Source organism: Zingiber officinale, chromosome 3B (genome assembly GCF_018446385.1).
Source record: "Zingiber officinale cultivar Zhangliang chromosome 3B, Zo_v1.1, whole genome shotgun sequence".
In the NCBI taxonomy this organism is placed as follows: domain Eukaryota; kingdom Viridiplantae; phylum Streptophyta; class Magnoliopsida; order Zingiberales; family Zingiberaceae; genus Zingiber; species Zingiber officinale.
The window spans coordinates 103,154,083-103,176,209 of record NC_055991.1 but is presented as its reverse complement, the minus strand read 5'-3'; the positions used below and the strand labels follow the sequence as shown (position 1 = coordinate 103,176,209).

General features: G+C 35.1%; 1 protein-coding gene across 1 annotated transcript; it reads right to left on the bottom strand.

The window, feature by feature from the left end:
• Positions 1 to 265: 265 nt before the first annotated feature.
• LOC121967188 (pentatricopeptide repeat-containing protein At4g21190-like) lies at positions 266 to 21,320 on the bottom strand. The gene is made up of 7 exons (XM_042517257.1): positions 20,944 to 21,320; positions 19,297 to 19,389; positions 18,798 to 18,941; positions 18,452 to 18,664; positions 18,056 to 18,266; positions 865 to 968; positions 266 to 787 (listed from the first exon to the last, which is right to left on the bottom strand). Exons 1-6 carry the CDS (start codon positions 21,193 to 21,195, stop codon positions 886 to 888), a joined length of 996 nt encoding a protein of 331 aa, XP_042373191.1. The 5' UTR covers positions 21,196 to 21,320; the 3' UTR covers positions 266 to 787; positions 865 to 885.
• Between the last annotated feature and the right edge of the window lie 807 nt (positions 21,321 to 22,127).

Below are 22,127 nucleotides of genomic sequence, written 5' to 3'. Positions count from 1 at the left end.
CAAAGAATGGTAAAAAAAAAAAAACAGATTAATCTTTTTGTCAGGTGCAATTCGGTGCAGCCTCATCTTATACCTCCATCAAGTTGATCTCAAGAGATACAAATGAGCTTCAGCGATCTACTGCTGAGCAATTCATGCACATAAGAAAGCATTAGTGTTAATCTATCATCAATCAAATCTACAAGCAGCAGAACATTAACAAGCAATATTGTAGGAACTCTCAAATTCGAAGAAATTGATATCTCAATGGACCAACAAAAAAGCATTTAACTGTCAATCAAATTCTTTATAGAATGTAATATTATAGGACGATTCCATCAACCAAAGTAGCAATATAACGTTATAAAAAGTTCCCACAGATGCTTGCCATCAATGTTCAAGCTGTTTGAAAAATACTCTCTTCAGAATTGATGGTCTCTTATTTCACATTTCTTCAGACAGATGGCTTTTTGCCAGTCATTCTACTAAAAGCAGACGATATGCAAAATAAAAAAATATAACGAGTCCAAATAATCATTTGGCATCTTGCACACTTACTGCGTTGGTTGCAAGTATGTAGTTGCCTCATGGTTTTGAAGAAATGTTACATTGCAGGAGCTAATATTTACCATCAAGGTGAAGGCTCAGCTTTCTCCCATTACTAAAAATTTGGAGGTAATAGTACAACGTGCCTCCAGATTTAGAGCATAATTGGTTGGTGTAGGGGCAGCGCAAAACTTGATCATTGAATTTGATTTAGGAATGCACATAAGAGATGCACAGCTCTATATTCTTGAATTCTTGCTATCTGCGGCAGATAGTCGCACAATGGAGTGGAATAGTAGAATAAAATTAAGAAAAAATTGTGATGAGAGATAAAATCACCTCTGCAGCTGCATCCCTATTTTAAAGCATCGAATCAATTTCTGCATCTGACGGCCCGCTATCAATTTGTGTTGAAGCTTCTGCAGCAACGCAAGTTACCACTCCTGAAGGAAAAATGGCTTTAGTTGAGCAAGCATTTGGTATGTCTGCTATATCCAATATCGCTTCCTATGTATTTTGTAAGATGCTATATTTCAAAGGCACGCATACAGATTTTACAAAAGGTAAATGCACGCTAATAATCCCACAAACTAGCAAAATGTTTATTTCTTTACTAAATTGATTATCATAACATCACATTGCGAATTAAAAATTAAAGAAAATGATGAGGTCAAGTGCTGGAATTGGGCCAATTGCAGGGGGTTGAGGTATGGGGATCTTCGGAAGAGAAGCAGTAGCTATGTCCCTATGGAGAGCTTGTTTCAATAATATCAATAGCAGTGTGCATCTTGGGAAAATATTCAAGGGATTTCTTAGGGGAATCTTCCTAAAGTGCCCAATGAAGTTTGTCCTTATCTACAGAAGTAGGTTAAAAGGAAACTGCATTAGTAAACTAATGAAGCGGATATGGCAAATTAGGAATGAGATTCAAAACTACAGAACCTCCAAATCCTACAACATGATGAATGAACTGATAATATCAGTTAACTTATTAGCGTCTTGTAACTGTTACCCAAAATGTTCAGGATGATATGTCGAAAATACCGATAGTGGGTATCAGTCACAGCAAATTCAAGTAAAGAAAAATGTCTACCTTTTTATCAAGGTTGGGATGCCCTTAGCCTTCCACCCAACATGAGGTGACATATTAGAGCATCCTCAAACAAGGTAGACTTGATAACTGCTGCGACAGATCATTGTCAATGGCTTCTTTTAAAGAGTAGCCCTTCAGCTAGGTGGACTACCAAGTGATGCTAAGAGTTGGAGAAAATTGACTAAATGTCAAGTTCCAAATGTTCAATAGTTGAATGATGAAAGCGAAGAGGAACTCAGATACTAGTATCAAGGAATTATTGTAAGATGATGACACAATTAGCTGGAGGGATAAGAGCTCTCTATCTGCTGGGGAAGAATGCAAAAGAAAGTTCTATACTTTCAACCTAATCTTCCCAAGTTTGAACTTGGTGATAGTAGAGGATTTAACCTTCTCCCAATGAAACCTTGTCAATTCATCTTGGACTAAGTGTGGCATATGGGCCTGAAGAGATTCTGAATTGAGTTCAGTAAGGTCAAGCTCTGGGTAGAAAAGTATAGTTTGGCCAAAGTAAATGCTCAAGGTTAATACAAGAAAGATGGAAAAACTAGAAGCAAAGAGAAATAGAAATGCTAATACTTACCAATGTGGAGACAAGAATTCTGAGAGCTTGGTACTCAGACAAAGACCATAAATACAGGAGATGTAAAATGAAACCTCTCTGCTAAAGACCCTACTTATAAAGCTAGGTGTCATGCAAAGGAAGGCAAAGATCAGTAGAGGTGATGGGATACCTCAAGGAGGTGATAGTTATGGGAGAGCAAGAGTTACCTCAAGAAATGAAGAAATGACTAGGAAATCAATAAAGATTTCATGTCAGATTCTAAATTGTGAAATCTTAATAGAAGGGGAGTAAATCAAGAAATGTAATTTTGTGCCATGCTAGGCGGCATGACTGAAATTTGTGGCCCGCTGGCCACCGTCCACTCAACACTGGCACTGCGAGCCACCGCAACTCGCGCCGGCCTCCGCGAACTAGCGGAGGCATGATCGCGGTGACCTCTGCACGATCGTGCCGACTCAGAGAAAGACCATAAAAATAGTTCTCTACTAATGACCCTACTTATAAAGCTAGGTGTCATGCAAAGGAAAACAAAGATCAATATGGATGGGATACTTTAAGGAGGTGATAGTTATGCGAGAGCAAGAAATGACAAGGAAACCAATAAAAATTTCATATTAGATTCTACATTGTGAAATCTAAATATTAGGGGAATAAATCATGAAATAATATTTCGCCTGTAGTTTGTTTGTCGCTCGTCACTGGCACTGTGGGCTGCCCCGACTTGTGGTAGCCTCCACGAACTTGTGGAGGCGTGGTCGTAGAGACCTCTGTGCGGTTGCAGCGCCTCAAAGAAAGACCATAAAAATAGTTCTATGCTAATGACCCTACTTATAAAGCTAGGTGTCATGCAAAGAAAGGCAAAGATTAGTAGGAATGGGATACCTCAAGGAGGTGATAGTTAAGGGAGAGCAAGAAATGACAAAGAAATCAATAAAAATTTCATGTCGGATTCTACATTGTGAAATCTAAATAGGAAAGGAGTAAATCATGAAATAAAATTTCGTACCGTGCCGGACAACACGAGTAGAATTTGACATTTTGCCTACTGCCCGGCACCGACACCATTGGTTGTCATGATTTGTAGAGGCTATCACAACCTTACGAGATCACGATAACCTCCACGAGGCTGCAAAAGCCATCGCGATCGAGTGGCTTTTTTATAATATTTAGTTTAAAATTTTTATTTTTTAATGGCTAATTTCTCTCCCTTATTAATTTTGTTTTGTTTCCTAATTTTTTTCTTTCGTTTATGCATTAACTTTTTTTCTTCCTTGTTAATTCTTTTACTCTTTTGTCTATTATTTTTTTCCCCTCCGTACATAGAGAAAAAATATATGATTACTTTTTTTTCTTTGCTTATCTCTTTACCAGATAAATATAGAAAAACAGATTATTAAGAAAGATAAAAAAAAAAATGTAATATAATTTCTAATTTTATAAAATATACTACAATTAATAAACTAAATTATTCTATATATAAATTTAATTTAATTTTAATTAAATTGATTTTTACTTAATAAATATTAAATATTTTATGAGATAATATTAAAATAGCAATCAAATATTAATAAAAATAATATTTTAAAAAATACCGAAACTATATCGGCACAACACAATACGGTATCGAAACTATATTGTTTCGATCATAAATTAAAATTTTGGCACCACTCAAAATTTAAATCTTGGAATAAATAATGTGGGCAAGATGAATTAATCATAGATGGTCAAGATAGTGAAATGTGTGTTGAGTTGGATCACCATAGACAAAATCATAAGTGGTCCACCGGTCCAACAGCAGCTTAAAACAAAAGTGTCATCTTATTATTGACTAGGAATATCAGCACAAGTTTTTTGCCAAGTATAACAACAACCATCAAACTTTATCCCACTAAATGAAATCAGCTATATGGATTCTTCTACACCATTGGGCTCTATTCCCTACTATACCATCATCTATATTTAAATAAATTTTATCTTATTTTATTATTACTGATTAAGTCTTTTTTAGTCTTCATCTTACTCGTTTGATGTGCATACTTGTCAGAGTTTCACATCGCCTAACCGGAACATTATTAGCTGTCTAAGTACATATTTGTGTCATCTTGAACCGGAGTTTTCCCTCAATAGATACAACTCCGACTCTCTCTAATGCACTCATTTCTTATTTTGTCCATCCTCGTATGTCCACACATCCACCTTAACATCCTCATTTCTGTAACTCTTATCTTCTACTCATATGCTCGAGTCATAGCCCAACATAACAGGTCTAACTGTCGTTTGTAGAAACACTTTACGATCACATAAAACATCTGACGCTCTCCTCCATTTCAACCATTTTACTATATAAGACATCTCTCACAATCCCTTCATCATTTAGTAAAATGATCCTAAATATTTAAAGCTTTTAGTTTCGGACAACTCGTCATCTCCTATCTTAACGATTGTTTTATTACGTCTAATATTCAACAACAACATCAAACCTTATCCCACTAGGTGGGGTCGGCTATATGAATCCTTTTATGTCATTGAGCTCTATCTCCTACTATATCATCATCTATACTTAAATAAATTTTATTTTGTTTTATTGTTACTAACCAAGTCTTTTTTTGATCTTCTTCTTCCTCGTTTGATATGCGTATTTGTCATAATTTCACATCGCCTAATTGGGACATTTATTGGTCGTCTAAGAACATATCCATACCATCTTAAACGTCTCTCAGAATTTTTCCTCAATAGATACAACTCCAACTTTCTCTCTAATGCTCTCATTTCTTATTTTGTCCATTCTCGTATGTCCACACATCCACCTTAACATTCTCATCTCTGCAACTCTCATCTTCTGCTCATGTGCTCGAATCATAGCTCACCATTTAGCTCCATATAACATAACAGATCTAACTGCGGCTTTGTTTTAGAGGTACTTTACAATCATATAAAACACTCGACGCTCCCCTCCATTTCAACCATCCTGCTTGTATTCTATGTAAGACATCTCTCTCAATCCCTTCATCAGCTCGTCCTCTCTTATCTTAACAATTATCTCATTAATTCTAATATGGTAAACTTGAATTCCATATATTCTATATTTAATCTACTAAGCTTAAAATCTTTTCCTTCTAGTGTTTCTCGCCAAGATTCTAGTTTAGCATTTACTTTACGTATTTCATCTACCAAAATAATATCATCTGCAAACAACATTGACATATGCGCAGTGAATTCGTCCATAATTAGTGTGACAAGATTGGAACTTAGAACTAATCCTTGATGTAACCCTATCTTTATTAAAAATGCTTCAGTTACTCCGCCTAAAGTCTTTAATTTGGTTATTACATCCTCATACATATCCTTAATTAGTTTAATATATGTTACGCTAACGCCTCTCTTTTCTAGAATTCTCCATATAATTTCTCTTAGAACTCTATCATAAGTTTTTTCTAAGTCAATAAATATCATATGTAGATATTGTTTTTTGCTCCCGATATTTTTCAATTAATTATCTAAAAAGATGTATAGCTTCTATTGTCAACCTTCCAAGCATCAACCCAATTTAATTTTTGGTCTCCTTCCTTGATTTTTTTTCTATTACATTTTTCTAAAATTTCATGGTATGACTCATTAGTTTAATACCCCTATAGTTTGCATAATTTTGTATGTCTTCCTTGTTCTTATATAAGGGAACTCGAGTATATATCCTCCATTGATCAGACATTTTTTTCGTTTTCAATATCATGTTAAATAATTTTGTAAACCCTTCAATACCTTGTTTCCTAAACATTTCCATGCCTCTATCGGAATATCATCTAGTACGACGATTTTTTCATTATGCATCCCATTTAAAGTTTGTTCTACTTAAGTTTGAATTCTACGATAAAAATTAAAATTATTATGTTCATTTAACCTACTTAAATTACCTAAGTTAAGTTGATCACCTAAACCTTCACTAAAAAGTTGATGAAAATACCTCTTCCACCAATTTTATTTCTCCATCGTTTACTAATACCCTATTACGTTCATCGTTAATACATTTTATTTGGATAAGATCCCTTGTTTTCCTTTCTCTCACTTTAGCTATTATATAAATATCTCTTTCCCCTTCTTTTGTATCCAATTTTTGATATAATCGTTCAAAAGTTTCATTTTTTGCTTCACTCACTACTTTCTTAACTTCTTTCTAGGCTATTGTATATTTTTTAAAATTTTCCCGTTATTACAAATATATAATTCCTTATAAACTATTCGTTTTTTCCTTCACTTTCTCTTGTACTTTCTCATTCAACCACCAAGATTCCTTACTTAGTGGTGCATGTCCCTGTGACTCACCGAGTACACTCTTAGTTACTATTTTCAATTTTGATATCATCTTATCCTATGTTATATTAGAGTCATTGTATATTTCAAACATTACCTCTATCGAAATATCATCTAGTACAACACGGCTTTTCCATTGTACATCCCATTTAAAGTTTGTTCTACTTCTGAAGTTTAAATTCTATGATAAAAATTAAAATTTTATGCTCATTTGACTTACTTAAATTACCTAAGTTAAGTTGGTTACCTAAACCTTCACTAAAAAGTTGATGAAAATACTTCTTCCACCATTTTTATTTCTCCATCGTTACTAATACCCTATTACGTTCATCTTTAATACATTTTATTTGGATAAGATGTCTTATTTTCCTTTCTCTCACTTTATCTATTCCCCTTCTTTTGTATCCAATTTTTAATATAATCATTCAAAAGTTTCATTTTTTACTTCACTAACTACTTTCTTAGCTTCTTTCTAGGCTATTGAATATTTTTTTAAATTTCCTCGTTCTTACAAATATATAATTCCTTATAAGTTATTCGTTTTTCCTTCACTTTCTCTTGTACTTTCTCATTCCACCACCAAGATTCCTTACTTAATGGTGCATATCCCACCGAGTACACTCTTAGCTACTATTTTCAACTTTGATACCATCTTATCCCATGTTATATTAGAGTCATCGTATATTTCACCTAATGCTTCTACCTTCTCCTTAAATATATTTTGTTTCTCATCTTTAAACTTCCATCACTTAGTTCTAGGAGTCATATATATTTTCTTTCTATTGATACTATGTTTGAGGCGTATATCCAACACACTAATCTATATTGGGTAGTTAAGCTTTATCCAGGAATGACTTTGCAATTTTTACAAATATTTCTATCCTTCTTCCTAACCATAAGAAAAGTCAATTTGTGATTTATTATTCCCACTTTTGAATGTGACTAAGAGAGATGTATTCAATGTTAGACTTTTAATTACTTTTAATTACTTTTAATTACTTTTAATTACTTTTAATTACTTTAAATGATTTTTGTAGATTTTAAAAGTTTAGATATTCTAGACTTTTATAAACTTTATAGAAATCTAGTGGAATCCAAATTAGATTTTTATAGAGTTTTAAAAAATCATGTAGTATTCAAATTTGACTTTTTAAAACTCTATAAAAATCTTTTGGTATTCAAAGTTTCAATAGATTTTCAGGGATTCCTTTAGAATTCCTTGGATACAAATTTTAACCAATAAGAGCTCTCCAAAACACTTGGTACAACTTTAAAAAAAAAAAAGTCTTCTCTTCACCCTTGAGATTTCTATAGACTTCTAATCGCCTTAATTTTTTTACGAATAAGTCATTTCTCTTCCCACTCCTCGATTTTAATTATTTCTTTGATCTTAAAGGACCAATTTAATCATCCGTTCTCTATCAACCCACCACCTATACCAGTCGACCTAATAATCGGAGTATTTAGTGCAGTAAATATAGCAGAGGAATAAAAATTCCTTAGAATAAAATAAGGAATATAAGAATTTGATATTCCAAGTTCATGTTCGTAATCAAACATTGAGCTCCTATTCCATAAGAATTCATAAGGACTAGAATAACTATTCTAACCAACCAAACACACATTGCAATAAGATAAATCAGGAGCAATTCCTACGAGGAAAACACATGCCCAGAAAACAATAAATATATTCAATAATAGGAAAAAGATAAGTTCGAATGTGGAGCGATGTTTATCATATCGACAATAACGAAACTTATAGAATTTTTCTTTCCTATAAATCTACAAATTTTCATGAAGTTTACAAATGTATACAAAAATCTCGCAAAAAAGTCTATAGAACTCCATGTAATTCTTTTCACAACTATGGAAAATTCTATAAAAGTTAATAAAAATCTATCAACTCCATAAAAGTCTATCATTAAAAAAAAAATTATTGAAAATCATTCAATCTTTTGATTGAATACACCCCACTAAGTGTTCTTCTCTTTTCTTAAAAAATATATTAGCTAATATAAGATCATATGTTATCACAAATTAATATAGTTTTTCCTTCCTTATTTCTCGTTCCAAACTCATAACTCTCATGTACCCTCTCATATTCTTCATTTTTCACTCTGACATATTCATTTAGATCACCTCCTATTAAAATCATTTCATTTTGTGGAATATTTTTTAATATTTCATCTAAGTCATCTCAAACCTTGATTTAGAGTTTCATCTAATTCTACTTGCGGTTCATATACGCTAATTATGTTCATAATTTCTTTCGTTACTATTATCTTAAGGGTTATAATTCTATCCTCTTTTTTAGTTACTCCTACAACTTCATCCTTTAACGAACTATCTACAATAATACCCACTTCATTTCTTACTTTAATTTTTTCGATGTACCATAACTTAAAACCCAAGTTCTCTATCATCTTTACCTTCTCGCCCACCCATTTTGTCTCTTATACATACAAAATACTAATTCTTCTCCTAATCATCGTATCTACTACCTCCATTGATTTACTAGTAAGAGTTCCTATGTTCCATGTTTCAAATTTCAGGTTATTAATTTTCCTATCATATTTGTTCTTATCCAACTTATGGTATGAGAACTCTTACTTATTTAACACTACACCGAAGTTCTTACGGAGATGTAGCGGTCCTTACTGATACGTTACAGTCGAATCATGTAATGTGAACTCTTGCATATTTAGCACTACACCCAAATTCTGGAGATATAGCAGTCTTTGTCGAGGCGCTACAGTCGAACACTGCAACGTGTTCCTTCCAGGGAACAACTTAGCATTAGCACAATAATTTAATGGATTCATTCATTGAATATTTGTCATAGTTTTAACGCTGGCTGACAACCTAACGCAACCCTCCTCCTTTATCCGAGCTTAGGACCGGTCAGGACCGATCATCATAACGTGTCTCATCTACCAAAATAATATCATCTACAAACAACATGCACTTATTTTGAATGTGTCTTCGTGCACGATTAGTGTAAAAAATAAAGACTTAAGCTTATCCTTAATGTAACCCTATCTTTATTGAAAATGCTTCAGTTAATTTATCTGAAGTCTTCACTATGGTCGTTACTTGTACATATTAGTTCAATATATGCTACGCTAACACCTTTCTTTTTTAGAATTCTCTATATAATTTCTCTTTTATAATAAGCTTTTTAAGTCAATGAATACCAATTTATAGATCTTGTTTTTGCTCCCCATACTTTTCAATTTGTTGTCTGAGAAGATGTATAACTTCTATTATTGACTTTCCAGACATGAATCCAAATTAATTTTCGATTATCGTGATCTCCTTCCTTAATCTTTTTTTCTATTACTCTTTCTCAAAATTTCATGGTATGACTCATTAGTTTAATACCCCTATAGTTTGCATAATTTTGTATGTCTCCCTTGTTCTTATATAAGAGAACTAGAGTACTTACCTTCCTTGATTAGACTTTTTTTCATTTTCAATATCATGTTAATTAATTTTATAAGTCATTCAATACCTTGTTTCCCTAGATACTTTCATACATCTATCAGAATATCATCTAGTCCAACGATTTTTTCATTTTTCATCCCATTTAAAGCTTGTTCTATTTTTTAAGTTTGAATTCTATAATAAAAATTTAAATTTCTATACTCATTTAACTTACTTAAATTACCTAAGTTAAGTTGGTCACCTAAACTTTATTAAAAAGTTGATAAAAATACTTCTTCCACCACTATTTTATTTCTCCATCATTTACTAGTACTCTATTGCATTCATCTATAATTCATCTTATTTGGATAAGATCTCATCTTACTCTCTCTCACTTTAGTTATTCTATAAATGTCTCTTATCCCTTCTTTTATATCCAATTTTTGATATAACCAGTCAAAAGTTCATTCCTTGCTTTCTTAGCCTCTTTCTTGTCTATTGTTTATTTTTTTAAGTTTTTCTCGGTCTCATAAATATATAATTTTTTATAGACTATTCGTTTTTCCATCACTTTCTCCAACACTTTCTCATTTTATCATCAAAATTCTTTATTTGGTGGTGCATACTCTTTTGACTCACTGTGCACACTCTTACTACTATTTTCAACTTTGATATCATCTTATCTCATGATGTATTAAAGCCATCGTATATTTCAACTAATACTTGTATTTCTATCTTAAATATGTTTTGCTTACTATTCTTTAACTTCAATCACTTAATTCTAGAAGTCGTGTATATTTTCCTTCAATTGATATCAATCTTTATAAATCTTTCTATTTCTCTTCCTAACCATAAAGTCAATTTACGATTTATTATTCTCACTTTTGAATATAATCAAGTATTCTTCTCTTTTCTTAAAAAATATATTAATTAGTATAAGGTCATATGCTATTTCAAAATTCAATATAGTTTTCCCCTTTTCATTTCTTGTTCCAAACTCATAACTCCATGCACCTTTTCATATTCCTTATTTTTCACTCCGACATGCTCATTTAGATCTCTGCATATTAAAATCATTCATTTAGTAGAATGTTTTGTAATACTTTATCTAGGTCATCCCAAAACCTTAATTTGGTACTTTCATCTACATATATGTTAATTCCATTCATAGTTTTCTTTCATCACTACTATCTTAAGAGTTATAATTCTATCTCCCTTTTTAACTATTTCTACAACTATATCCTTTAATGAGCTATCTATAAAAATATTCACTTCATTTCTTGTTTACTCTTTCCTATTTATCAAAACTTAAAATCTAACTTTTTTATCATCTTTGCCTTCTCACCTATCCATTTTGTCTCTTGTACACACAAAATACTAATTCTTCTATTAATCATCGTATCTACTGCCTCTATTACAACCTTTATTGCTTTACTAGCTAAGTAACATATGACAAATCTTCTCCACCTCTAACATCTTAAATCTCACTTTGGCCGATACACTCACACCCATGCCACGTCAAACCCACCAATTTCCTTTAAGTCAACTTCACCCTCGAGCACCACTCTAACTCACACCATCTCATAAAACATCCATCATCAAACCTAGGAATTTGGTCAAACGGAACCAATTATTCCCAAGAAAAGGGGTTCAATTCTGGTTTATCGCAACCCATCGGATATTCTTCAGCAAAAGAAGAAGAAATGAATCCTGCAAGACCACCGGCAGTATCAACTACCTCAACAGTTCAAGTCTCTAGTGCTGAGGATCAGATCAAGGATTACCGGACAAACCAACGAAGATTCTATAATATACAGCAAAGGATAATGCCAAGCCAAAGACGCTCAGGCGTACTATTAAGAGCCAAATAAGTCTTGAAGAGCAATTGGAGATCTCACGGTCCAGAAGAGCTGGCATGGTACCGGCAGAAGTTCTATACTCAGCTGGATTTAGACCCACTCAATATAGGGTCTATCAACATTATTCTGAAGAAGACATCCTTTGTATTGAACAAAATCAAGTGGACTTACCACTAGTTACACAATAAAGCCATCAAGTCTTACGAGAGGCGTGATTTTACCATATACATATGGGCCTCGTAATGATCGGAATATATGCCTATATAGGCGAGATACAGGCCGTGGTATTAATAGTGCTCAGGGATTCCGGATGCCCCGGTAGCACCAACTAGAGAACAAACCCGAGCACTACTAGACGGCAGTGTTTTGATGCAGTTCCAGAGGTATACTCCTACAATTGAAGACCGCGAAGTTCAAAGGACCCATCATGAAGATGTGGAGATCACCTCCCCAGAAAATGAAATTCTGGCAATGCTAAGGGAAGAATACCCCAAAGTAAATCCTGATGTCATAATACTAGAAAGAAGAACGGCAGGAGCTGCAGGGTATGATTTCACTCTTAATCATTCCTATATAATTGAAGCAGGTGAACGAGAGTTAATACCGACCGGCTTAGCGTTAGGGGTGTCAAAAATGAACCCGACCCGACGACCCAACCCGAGTCGACCCGAAAAAAATCAAGTTCGGGTTGGGCATTTTCGGGTTCGGGTTGGAGGGTTGGAGAGTAAAAAATTTTCAGGTTGGATCGGGTCGGGTTCGGGTTGACCCGGGTTGACCCAGGTTGGCTTAAATATAGGGTTTTGTGGGTTTTTTTTTGGATTAAATCAAATTTTATTTTAAAAATTTAGATATTTTTATGTATATTAATATCATGATTGTATGATAATGATGGAGTATTGAGATAAAAGTGAAAAATTATAGGGAAAATAGCCCAAAAAAGTCATTTTGAATCGGATTTTCGAGTTATATGGGTCGAGTTCGGGTTGATCGGGTTGGTCGGGTTCGGGTTCGGGTTGAGGAGTTTTGGGTTGAACTCGGGTTCGGGTCGGGTTCGGGTTGGGTTAAAAAAAAAAAAAAACTCAACCCGACCCAACCTGACCCGACCCACCCGAATTGACACCCCTACTTAGCATTTGCAATACCGGAAGGATATTATGGACGCATAGCCCCACGATCTGGAGTTGCGTGGCGCACAAGGATATACATTGGGGCAGGAGTTATTGACAGTGACTTCCGAGGTGAAGTTAAAATTCTTGTGTTTAATATGACATATGGTAACATAATATTAAACAAAGGAGAAGTCATAGCTTAGTTAATTTTGGAAAAAATAGTCACCCCAGAAATTGTACAAGTGGTCGAATTGCCACATACTGTTAGAGGAACCAGGGGTTTTGGTTCAACCGATCAACAGACTGTAGTTCAGACCACTACCCCGACAGTCCAGCTTGGAACCACAGCTTGGACCAATTTGATGGACAAACTCCTACCACGAAAGAAGGTTGTTGATCCTTCAACATCCTATCAGCGGCTATATGCTCTCGCGGAGGATATGCCCAGCGACGAATGGATTAATCCATTCTATACGGAAGGTGGTGGGTATGACTCTTCAACTTCTTTTTATTCAGCTGAACCAGACGTCTTTGATGAACAGATGATAGCTCATCTGGACCTAGAGGAAGGCTTGGAAATGGATTATCCTATCCAAAAGAAAGACGAAGGCCTCTTTGCTTCATCATCAGCAATCTCAAAGTATAATCCACCAAAGGATACCATGATGGGACCACCAGCAATAGAACGACCAGAATTTCCAAATCCTTACCAAAATTCGGGATTTATTAGAGCAAAAATCAGGAAGATAAAAAGATAATACAGTGAGCCATGGACTCTCCCGTCGGCCCAACAGCAAACTGGTGCGTTATTAGTACTCCCTGATAATATGGGCTAACTCCAAGACTTTTGGTTTTGATGTTTCAGCAAGATCTAGGTATTCAAGGTTTACGATTCGGGACTTGTTATACCATTCTTTTATATTTTGCTCAAATCTTTCGGACATAGGTGATATATCAGATACTCATACTTACAGCTTAGGAATTTATAAAACTTTCATACTCACCGATTAATGGCTCCGTTTGGAGGCTTACGCATACGGCAGTCTTTTGCATTTAGTTAACAAATTCGGTCGCCTTATCATATGCTTATCTTCGGTCGCCTTATCATATGCTTATCTGAATATATTAGTAATCCTTACCAAGAAGTATCCTCAATTAAGGCCTTCGGCTTACCGTCTTACACACTTACTAGCCTTGCGGAACTCCAGACCAAGGATGTTTGTCGAATCTCCACCTTTCAGCCTTGCGATTAACTTCTTGTAAATAGGGATAAATAACAAGCATATATTATTTTAAATGGCACAAAAATCCCTTACCTTCACCTTGAACCTAGAAAAAATTTTAGCCTGCCATGAGCTTAAAACTCAAAGCTCTGATACCAAAATAGGATCGCCTTCCATGAAATAATTTTGAAATGAAACCCAAGTCAAAGCTCAGAATTTATTTCACCTTCGGAAAGGTTTTACAATCTCACGAAAACTATTACTTAGGAATAAACACCTTGGTATTGTTCAAGTGTGTCTAAACCTTTACACTCATAGTCCTTATATAGCTTCGTCAAAGTTGTGACGATAAGAAGCGGGTGCCCTTCTTTAGCCCCATTGTCCTTACACATCACCTTTGTCGGCTATTATGGACTTTACAGCACATACTGACTCATCATACCTTTATTTTACATAAAGTAACTTTACAGCTAATAGTGACTAGAGAAAGGACGGCTCCCCGGGGCTCAATCCTTTCCACTTTACATCTGTAGGATTTTGGGCTCACCACTTGCTTCCTAGCTATGGTGGGGTTTCCTGTATTACACGATAGACGTCGCGTAAAGCATTGGATGCTCTCCAAAGGTCTTTTCGTGTTTCTTGAATAATTAGGAGCTTCTCCGTCCAGTAATTTTCTTTTCCACCTCCCAGATGCCTTCTATGATTAAAATCATATTCTTTCATCTGTTGGATAAGCTCCGACTCAGTTATTGCCAAGGAGGCATTTCTGATAGCTTGATCTTCAATTTCTTTCATCCTATGGCGTTTTGGGTTTTCTTCTTGGAGAATTATCCTTTTAGCAGTGTCATGAATTAGGTCTTCATATTCTGTTAGTAAGGGGAATTGGGTGGAGCCCCCCCGACCTTCCTCTGTCAGCACTGCTACCATCTCTTGATCTTCTACTAACCTTGACAAGCTATCTGCAAAAATATTTAACTTGCCATCAATATGTTCAAAGTTTACCTTTATTCCGATGCCTGTTATGAAATCCATGAAGGCTATCCATCGTACTCCAGAAGGTTTATTTTTGACAGATTTATTGTGGAAGCCGATAATTGCTTGACAGTCTGTTCTTAATGTGATCTCCTCCTTGTCTAGGAAATGAATCTTTAATGCGCTCATCGTCTCCATTACAGCAAAGATCTCTGAATCAATTACAAATTTAACTGTGGGGAATTTTCCATGAGCGTAGGCGAATACCTTTTCCATATTTCTGGGGTTAGCCTTATTGGGCTTCCATTTGCATACCCCTCCCCACCCTATTATTGACCCATCTGTTTCCATAATGATATAGGCATGTTCAGGAGGGATCTCTAAATCTGGTAACTGTTGTACTTGGGCTTTGATCTGTTTTACAAGGGCCCAATCAGAAGCCTTCATTCTTTTATCCCCATGAGGAGACGTCTTCTCATATAACGGCCCAAGCTTTGAGCTTAGATTTAGTATATATGTTCTGGCATAGTTTAAAACACCAAGCCACGACCTCATACCCTTCTTTTCCTTAAGCTTGTCGTCCTGTACCTCAGTAATCTTCTTTATGATATACGGTTGTAGCCGTAGCTTTCCTTCACCAATCTCCGCCCCAAGAAATTCAATCCTTGGTACTGCAATCTTGCATTTGGTTGGTGATAAAACCAACCCATGTTGCTCACATATGTTGAGCATAACTACAAGATGCTTAATATGCTCCTTCTCTGTTTTTGAGAAAACCAAAATATCATCAATATAGACGGCTAAAAATTCCTCCGTACCTTTAAAGCAGAAGTCCATCTTTCTATGGAAAACCGCCGAAGCATTCTTTAAGCCGAATGGCATTACCAACCATTCATATAACCCGGAGGGGCAAATAAAAGTTGTCCACTGGATTGAGGCTGGATTCATAGCTATTTGGTGGAATCCTGACTTTAGATCAAACTTTGAGTAGATCTTAGAATTTCTTACCTTCTTCGGAATAGTATTTATCCTAGGCAAGCTATACTGATCTTTATATGTGTTGTCGTTTAGGGTACGATAATTAAACATCATTCTTTCTTTACCTTTTATCTCCTTGCCCGTGGCTGGATCTATACTTGTTCCGGATTGCACAATCATGGCCATAGTTCTGTGTCTTGACTTACTGAACCTGATTACTTTTAGCTTTAATAAGGCTTTAACGTGCTTATCAAAGGCCCGCCTCATCGCCGGTGTTACATGTGACAAAGGTTTGTCTTGAATGGTAATGTCTGGGTTAATGATATCAATTTTGCAGATAATTTGATTATTGGCCCAATGTTGGAGGGGATTTTCTCCAATATAGCCTTGTTCTCTAAGTCTGGCAAGCAATGGTCCATGTTTCATCAAAATATTAGTGCTTGATGGATTACCAGCAAAGAATACCTGCTCCTTTATGTCCAAGTATTCCTCTTCGTCCAGTTCTAATTCTTCTATTGCGGAGGCTGCGTTCTGTCTTGTAATGATAGTTCTTAGGCCTCCTTACATACTTATGATGAAATTGCACCCAAGGACCATTTGTATTCCTTCTCCTAAGGTCATTTCAAAGGAGTATGTAAAAGGAATCCTGAATTTGTTTTCTCCGATTATCATTTGTCCTCCTTTAAGCTTCCAATTAGCTGACTGCTTTGAATTGACTCCATTAATTACTATTGTATAAGAATTTTCTTCTAAAGCTTGCGCCGGTATACACCTTTTGTCAATGCAACAGGATGTGGCACCTGTATCAAGTATTGCATTAACACTAAATGGCGCAATGTTTGGAATTTCAAAGGTAACCGTCAGTCCACCTCAAACAAGTCGCATCCGAGTAACATATGACAAATCTTCCCCACCTCTGACATCTTAAATCTCACTTTGGCCAATACGCACACTCATGCCACGCCAAACCCTCGAATTTCCTTGAAGTCAACTTTGCCCTCAAGCACCACTCTGACTCACACCATCTCATGAGAAATCCATCATTAAACCTAGGAATTTGGCTTAGTCCACCTCAAACAAGTCACATAAGTAACATATGGCAAATCTTCCCCACCTGTGACATCTTAAATATCACATTGGCCAATACCCACACTCATGCCACGTTAAACCCTCCAATTTCCTTGAAGTCAACTTCGCCTTCGAGCACCACTCTGACTCACACCATCTCATAAGAAATCCATCATAAAACTTGGGAATTTGGCCTAGTCCACCTCAAACAAGTCGCATGAGCTTGGCAAAATTGATTGTGTTGCCAAGCTCCACTAAATGAACCAAACTTAATCCAATTCAAGCAAATTCAACCTAACTTTGACCATAGAACCACTGACTCTATCACCTTAATCTGTCTAATCCACCACCCAATATCAAGGTTTGAGGTAGGATCAAAGTTCTAGCAGGTTCACTATCTAACAAAGCCTTTGTAAAATCTAGAGAGAAAAGTATGCTGCATTGATTTAAAGGTTCATATTGATTAGCAAATATAACTAAAAATAGTAATACTATGCGTTCTATGCAGATTCCTTACAGTGAGATGTGAATGCAAGAACACATTCTATTGCAAAACACACTGAGAACGTAAGCACGATTCTCTAGTCTCGCATTACTTCTATTCCAACGGAGGATATATGCTTATATGTGAGAGCACATTATCCAATCGGGCAGTCTCTTTGTGGTGAATGGTATCTTGCATCATGAAACTTTAATTAAACACTAAGAAACTGTATATAATTCATACACACCACTTATACTCGTTTTGTGAAATGGAACTTTTGCAACCAGGCTAAGGAGTTCACAAGCTGCAACTTGTGAAAATATGTAGAATACAGACATGTTTTAAACAACTTTTCCTTTTTTGGTTTCTAACCTAACCAACTGTAATAATTAAGATTATTAAACTTAGAAGTTTGGTTGCTGAGAACAAAATCAAAGTTGCAGCATACCTGTTCTCTTATCATCCTTTCCCTTGGTTCTTTTGGATTTTCGAAAGCTTCGGGAAGTTTGATCAGACTCCTCACTGAATAATTTATTATACTTCTCCAGTAGCTTATTCTTCTCCTCCAATAAATCAAGGACTATATATGCATCTGCTACCTTCCTGACAATTGACTTAGTTGGATATTTCCTGCCAAATGACTCAAGTGACTGGAAGAGCTGCAAAGTTGGAATAGCATAAAGAGGAAATGTGAATTTCTGGAATTATTTGACTCCATAATCAACTCAAAACATCAAAAGGAAATTATGTTCAGATTATACAACCTCCTGAATAAAGTCTTGAAAACAATTTAAATACTGTGTAAATACCTATTTGTCAATGGGCATATGTCAAGAAAGTGTACCTTTACAAGCCTTTCTAGCATGTTATTACGATAATAAATTGAAATCATAAGATCACAAAACCGCCAAGGAACTGAATGCAAATCATGGCTGATTTTCTTCATCCAAATTCTGTGAGCTTCCTCAGCCCTGTTGTCTTTTTCTAATGCACGAATTAGTTGCTCATATGTACCCATTGTTGTTCCTTGACCTTTGCTCAAAATCCACTTTATCACCTAAAGAAGATCATAGTTGATCTAATTCAATACTGCAAGCTGAAAAGGGAATGTACAACAATAAAAAATGCTAAAATAGTACAATAATAACAAGACTTCAATTAAAAACATTAGAATACTTCAATAGAAATACCTGCACAACTCTATGCCACTGTTCCTCCTTTTCAAGAACAAGAATAGCTTTTTTGAGTGAAACCAATGGAAAGTCAGTCTCCCATGCCACCCAGGCATCAAGGGTACCATATACAGCTTCTTTGGATTCTTCAAGGGTCAGAAGCTAGGAAAGAGTAACCAGTAAAGTATATGTGACACACGATATGCTGGAGAAATTAAACATTTTTGCCAATATATAAGAATAGACAGATAACTATAGCTCCCCATGGAACAAAAATACTCTGATTTTAATTGCTCAAACTTTAAACAGAAAATCACCCTTGGAGATGTTATACTGTAAGAATTACGTTGATAAACAGTACTTAAAGAATGGATATTTCATTATCCATATCATTATTGGTAAGGACAATTCCTTATTTCAAGCTTTTGATTACTTGTGAACCAATTTGTACAAAGCTTTTAATTGGAACTTATTCCTTCATAACTATTATCAAAAGAAAAATAAGAAATTCACATACTGTATTAACAAGGAATATTCGTTTCTCTGCAATAGAGATGTTCTTCCCTATATTTGACTCCGTTGCATTCTTGAAATTTGAATTTTGCAAATCCTGCACGCAGATGAATTTTAAATAATTATTCTTTCTGTTAAACTATAAAAAAACGTATGTACCATTATCTAACATGATGTCAAGAAACAAATAACTTAAAAGTATAATAATTTGTTTCATGAAATATTTGAATAAAAAATACAAAATTCTAGAATCTTAATATGAACAGTACTACACTTAATTCAATAACTAGAATCAAAACATATCCACTCTAGGGTGATCTCCAACCATAACAAGTAATATTAGAGGCACTCGTGATTCATACAAGAAGGTTTGCAAACATTCCATTCGTTGATGAAGAACAATACTGACACAAAAAAAGCTCACAAAACACAATTGTTTAATATGAAGTAGAAAGAAATATTTGATTAGAATTTTGGATCTTCTTTCAATTTTGTATAGATTAATGAATTAAGAAAAAAGAAATATATTGATGCAGTTAAAGGCCTAAAGGCAACATTGTGTTAATTGTAATATTCAACATTCAAAATAAAATACAATATAATAATTAATTTTCTATAGATTGAATATGATGATTTTCTTGAAAATTGATAAAATTTGCAGGGGATTTGAAGACAAATATTATAAAATTTCATTATGGACCAAACAAATTGACCACCACCGGCAACAATAAGGCAACAATAAGGGGGTTGGGCGACAATAGTAATGATGGCAATAGCTTTTGGAGGAGGGAAATGGCGAGTATCAACAATGGTGAGAAGTAATCAAATACAACACTAGCATTATCAAGGTAAAATTAAACCAGTGTCTTGATTGGATTAAAAGAGAAAAAGGATGAGGGATGTTGAGAGATAATAGAGATTTGAAAAAACAAAATTGAAAATAGAGAGAAGAGAGGGAGGAAAAAGAAATCAATAACTTGTTATTGCTTAATTTGATATTGCATCCATCTCCTTAAAGTTTGAGGTAAGGAGGACTAACATGACCAAAGGAAGGGAAACAACCTTGGAATGTTAAATCAATAACCTTCTCTTGGAAAAAAAAAACCATAGATCTAGATTAATCAATAGAGAAAGATCTTTGAGGAAAAGGATTCAGTGGAAAGATTCAAAGATTCAGCTACACTTGAAGACCTAGTCTTAGTATAAGAATATAAAGATTTGGTAAATAAATCACGCCTCAAATAAATGGATCCAAGACCAAGCAATGTGCTCTCTCAGCCACTAAGCTAATTGTCACTGTGATGCCCGATCCTTGATGTGTGCTGCAATCGGTTGGATCCATAACAAATTCCTTAAGTGAACACCCCCAAAGTTGTTATATACTACAGAAATGAAGGCCTAAACCATTGGAAAAAAAATAAAACCATTGAAAAAAAATAAAACCATCGAAACAAACCAGTTGATTTCTCGTGCGACTCTGTTTTAACTACATAAAAAGCCAGCATAATCTAAGAAACTTATCCGCAAAAAACACACCTTTGAGTTTATGGCATCCAATTTTTTTCTAAAATTGAGCACAAAATTTATCAAAATTATCACCCACAAATTAATCAACTAGAAGTGTCTAAATAATAAAAAACGGCGAGCTGACCTTGCCGGAACGGAGGCCAGAGGAGACGCGCTCAGTGAGGCCAAGGCGCGGCGAGGAGACATAGATAGCAGAACTCGGAATGCCACGATGATCGAGCGAGTGAGAAAGATGGGACGTGGTTGTGTGAAGGGATCCGACGCAGCGGAAGACACCGGCGGCGGACGGAGTTTGACCGATGTGAGAGTGAGGGGAACGCTGGAGGCGATTAGCCATGCTCTTGACAACTTTGGCGATCAGCAATCCTACAGCCATGGCTCTCCCCAGCGATCTACAACGCTACAGCCATTGAACTCCCCCAGGGATAAACCCTACGGCCTCTTCCATGTTCCAAACCGCTCGCAGATAGGAAACGATTGGGCCAGTTAGGATTTTTGACGGCTGGATTGATTTCCAGATAATTGGTCTGGATCATATTTGAGTCTACACGAATAATTAGGGTAAATTTACCCTTAAGCCCTAGAATTTTCAAGCTTTTGCATAATTTATAAGAACAAGACAATTAGAAATATTAGCCATATGAGATTTCTTTCATTTTTTCCTAAATTTGTGAAACCGAATTTTACGTTAATTCAAGATAAATTTCAAGCTTTCCACTAGCTAAAAATAATAATTGTTAACTTCCATTGAGACAAAAAGAGTTTTTTTCAGAAAAAGTAGGGTAAACACTCATACAACGAGAATTTGAATCATTTATGATATTAAGTCATTCGATGGATCCATTTATATTGTTTAAATTTATTTGCTGGCGAGTGTAAAATCTTTCAGCTTCATTTGTGAAAAAAAAAATTTAACTTTTTTCTTCAAAAATGAGAGAAAATAAATTTTAGACCAAGTGAATGATAACAACCACATAGATTTTTCCTCTATCTTTATAGTTAAATTAGTTCTTACCACATATCTCTTTAACATTAAGGTTACGTTTGGTAGGATGTAATCTGCCTTGTAATGTAATCCTGATTACATTACAAGGTAGATTATTTTGTTTGTTTCACTTTTAAACTTGTAATGTAATGTAATCTGGATTACAAAATGTAATAAAGTTTTGTAATCTGGATTACAAAGCAAATGCTATGTAATCCGATTACATTACGAGGTCACTGTCCCACCAAAATTTAAATACCGAATATACCCTTAGTCCACCGTCGGCCCCCGCCCCCCGCCGTCGACCGCCGACCGCCGCTGCC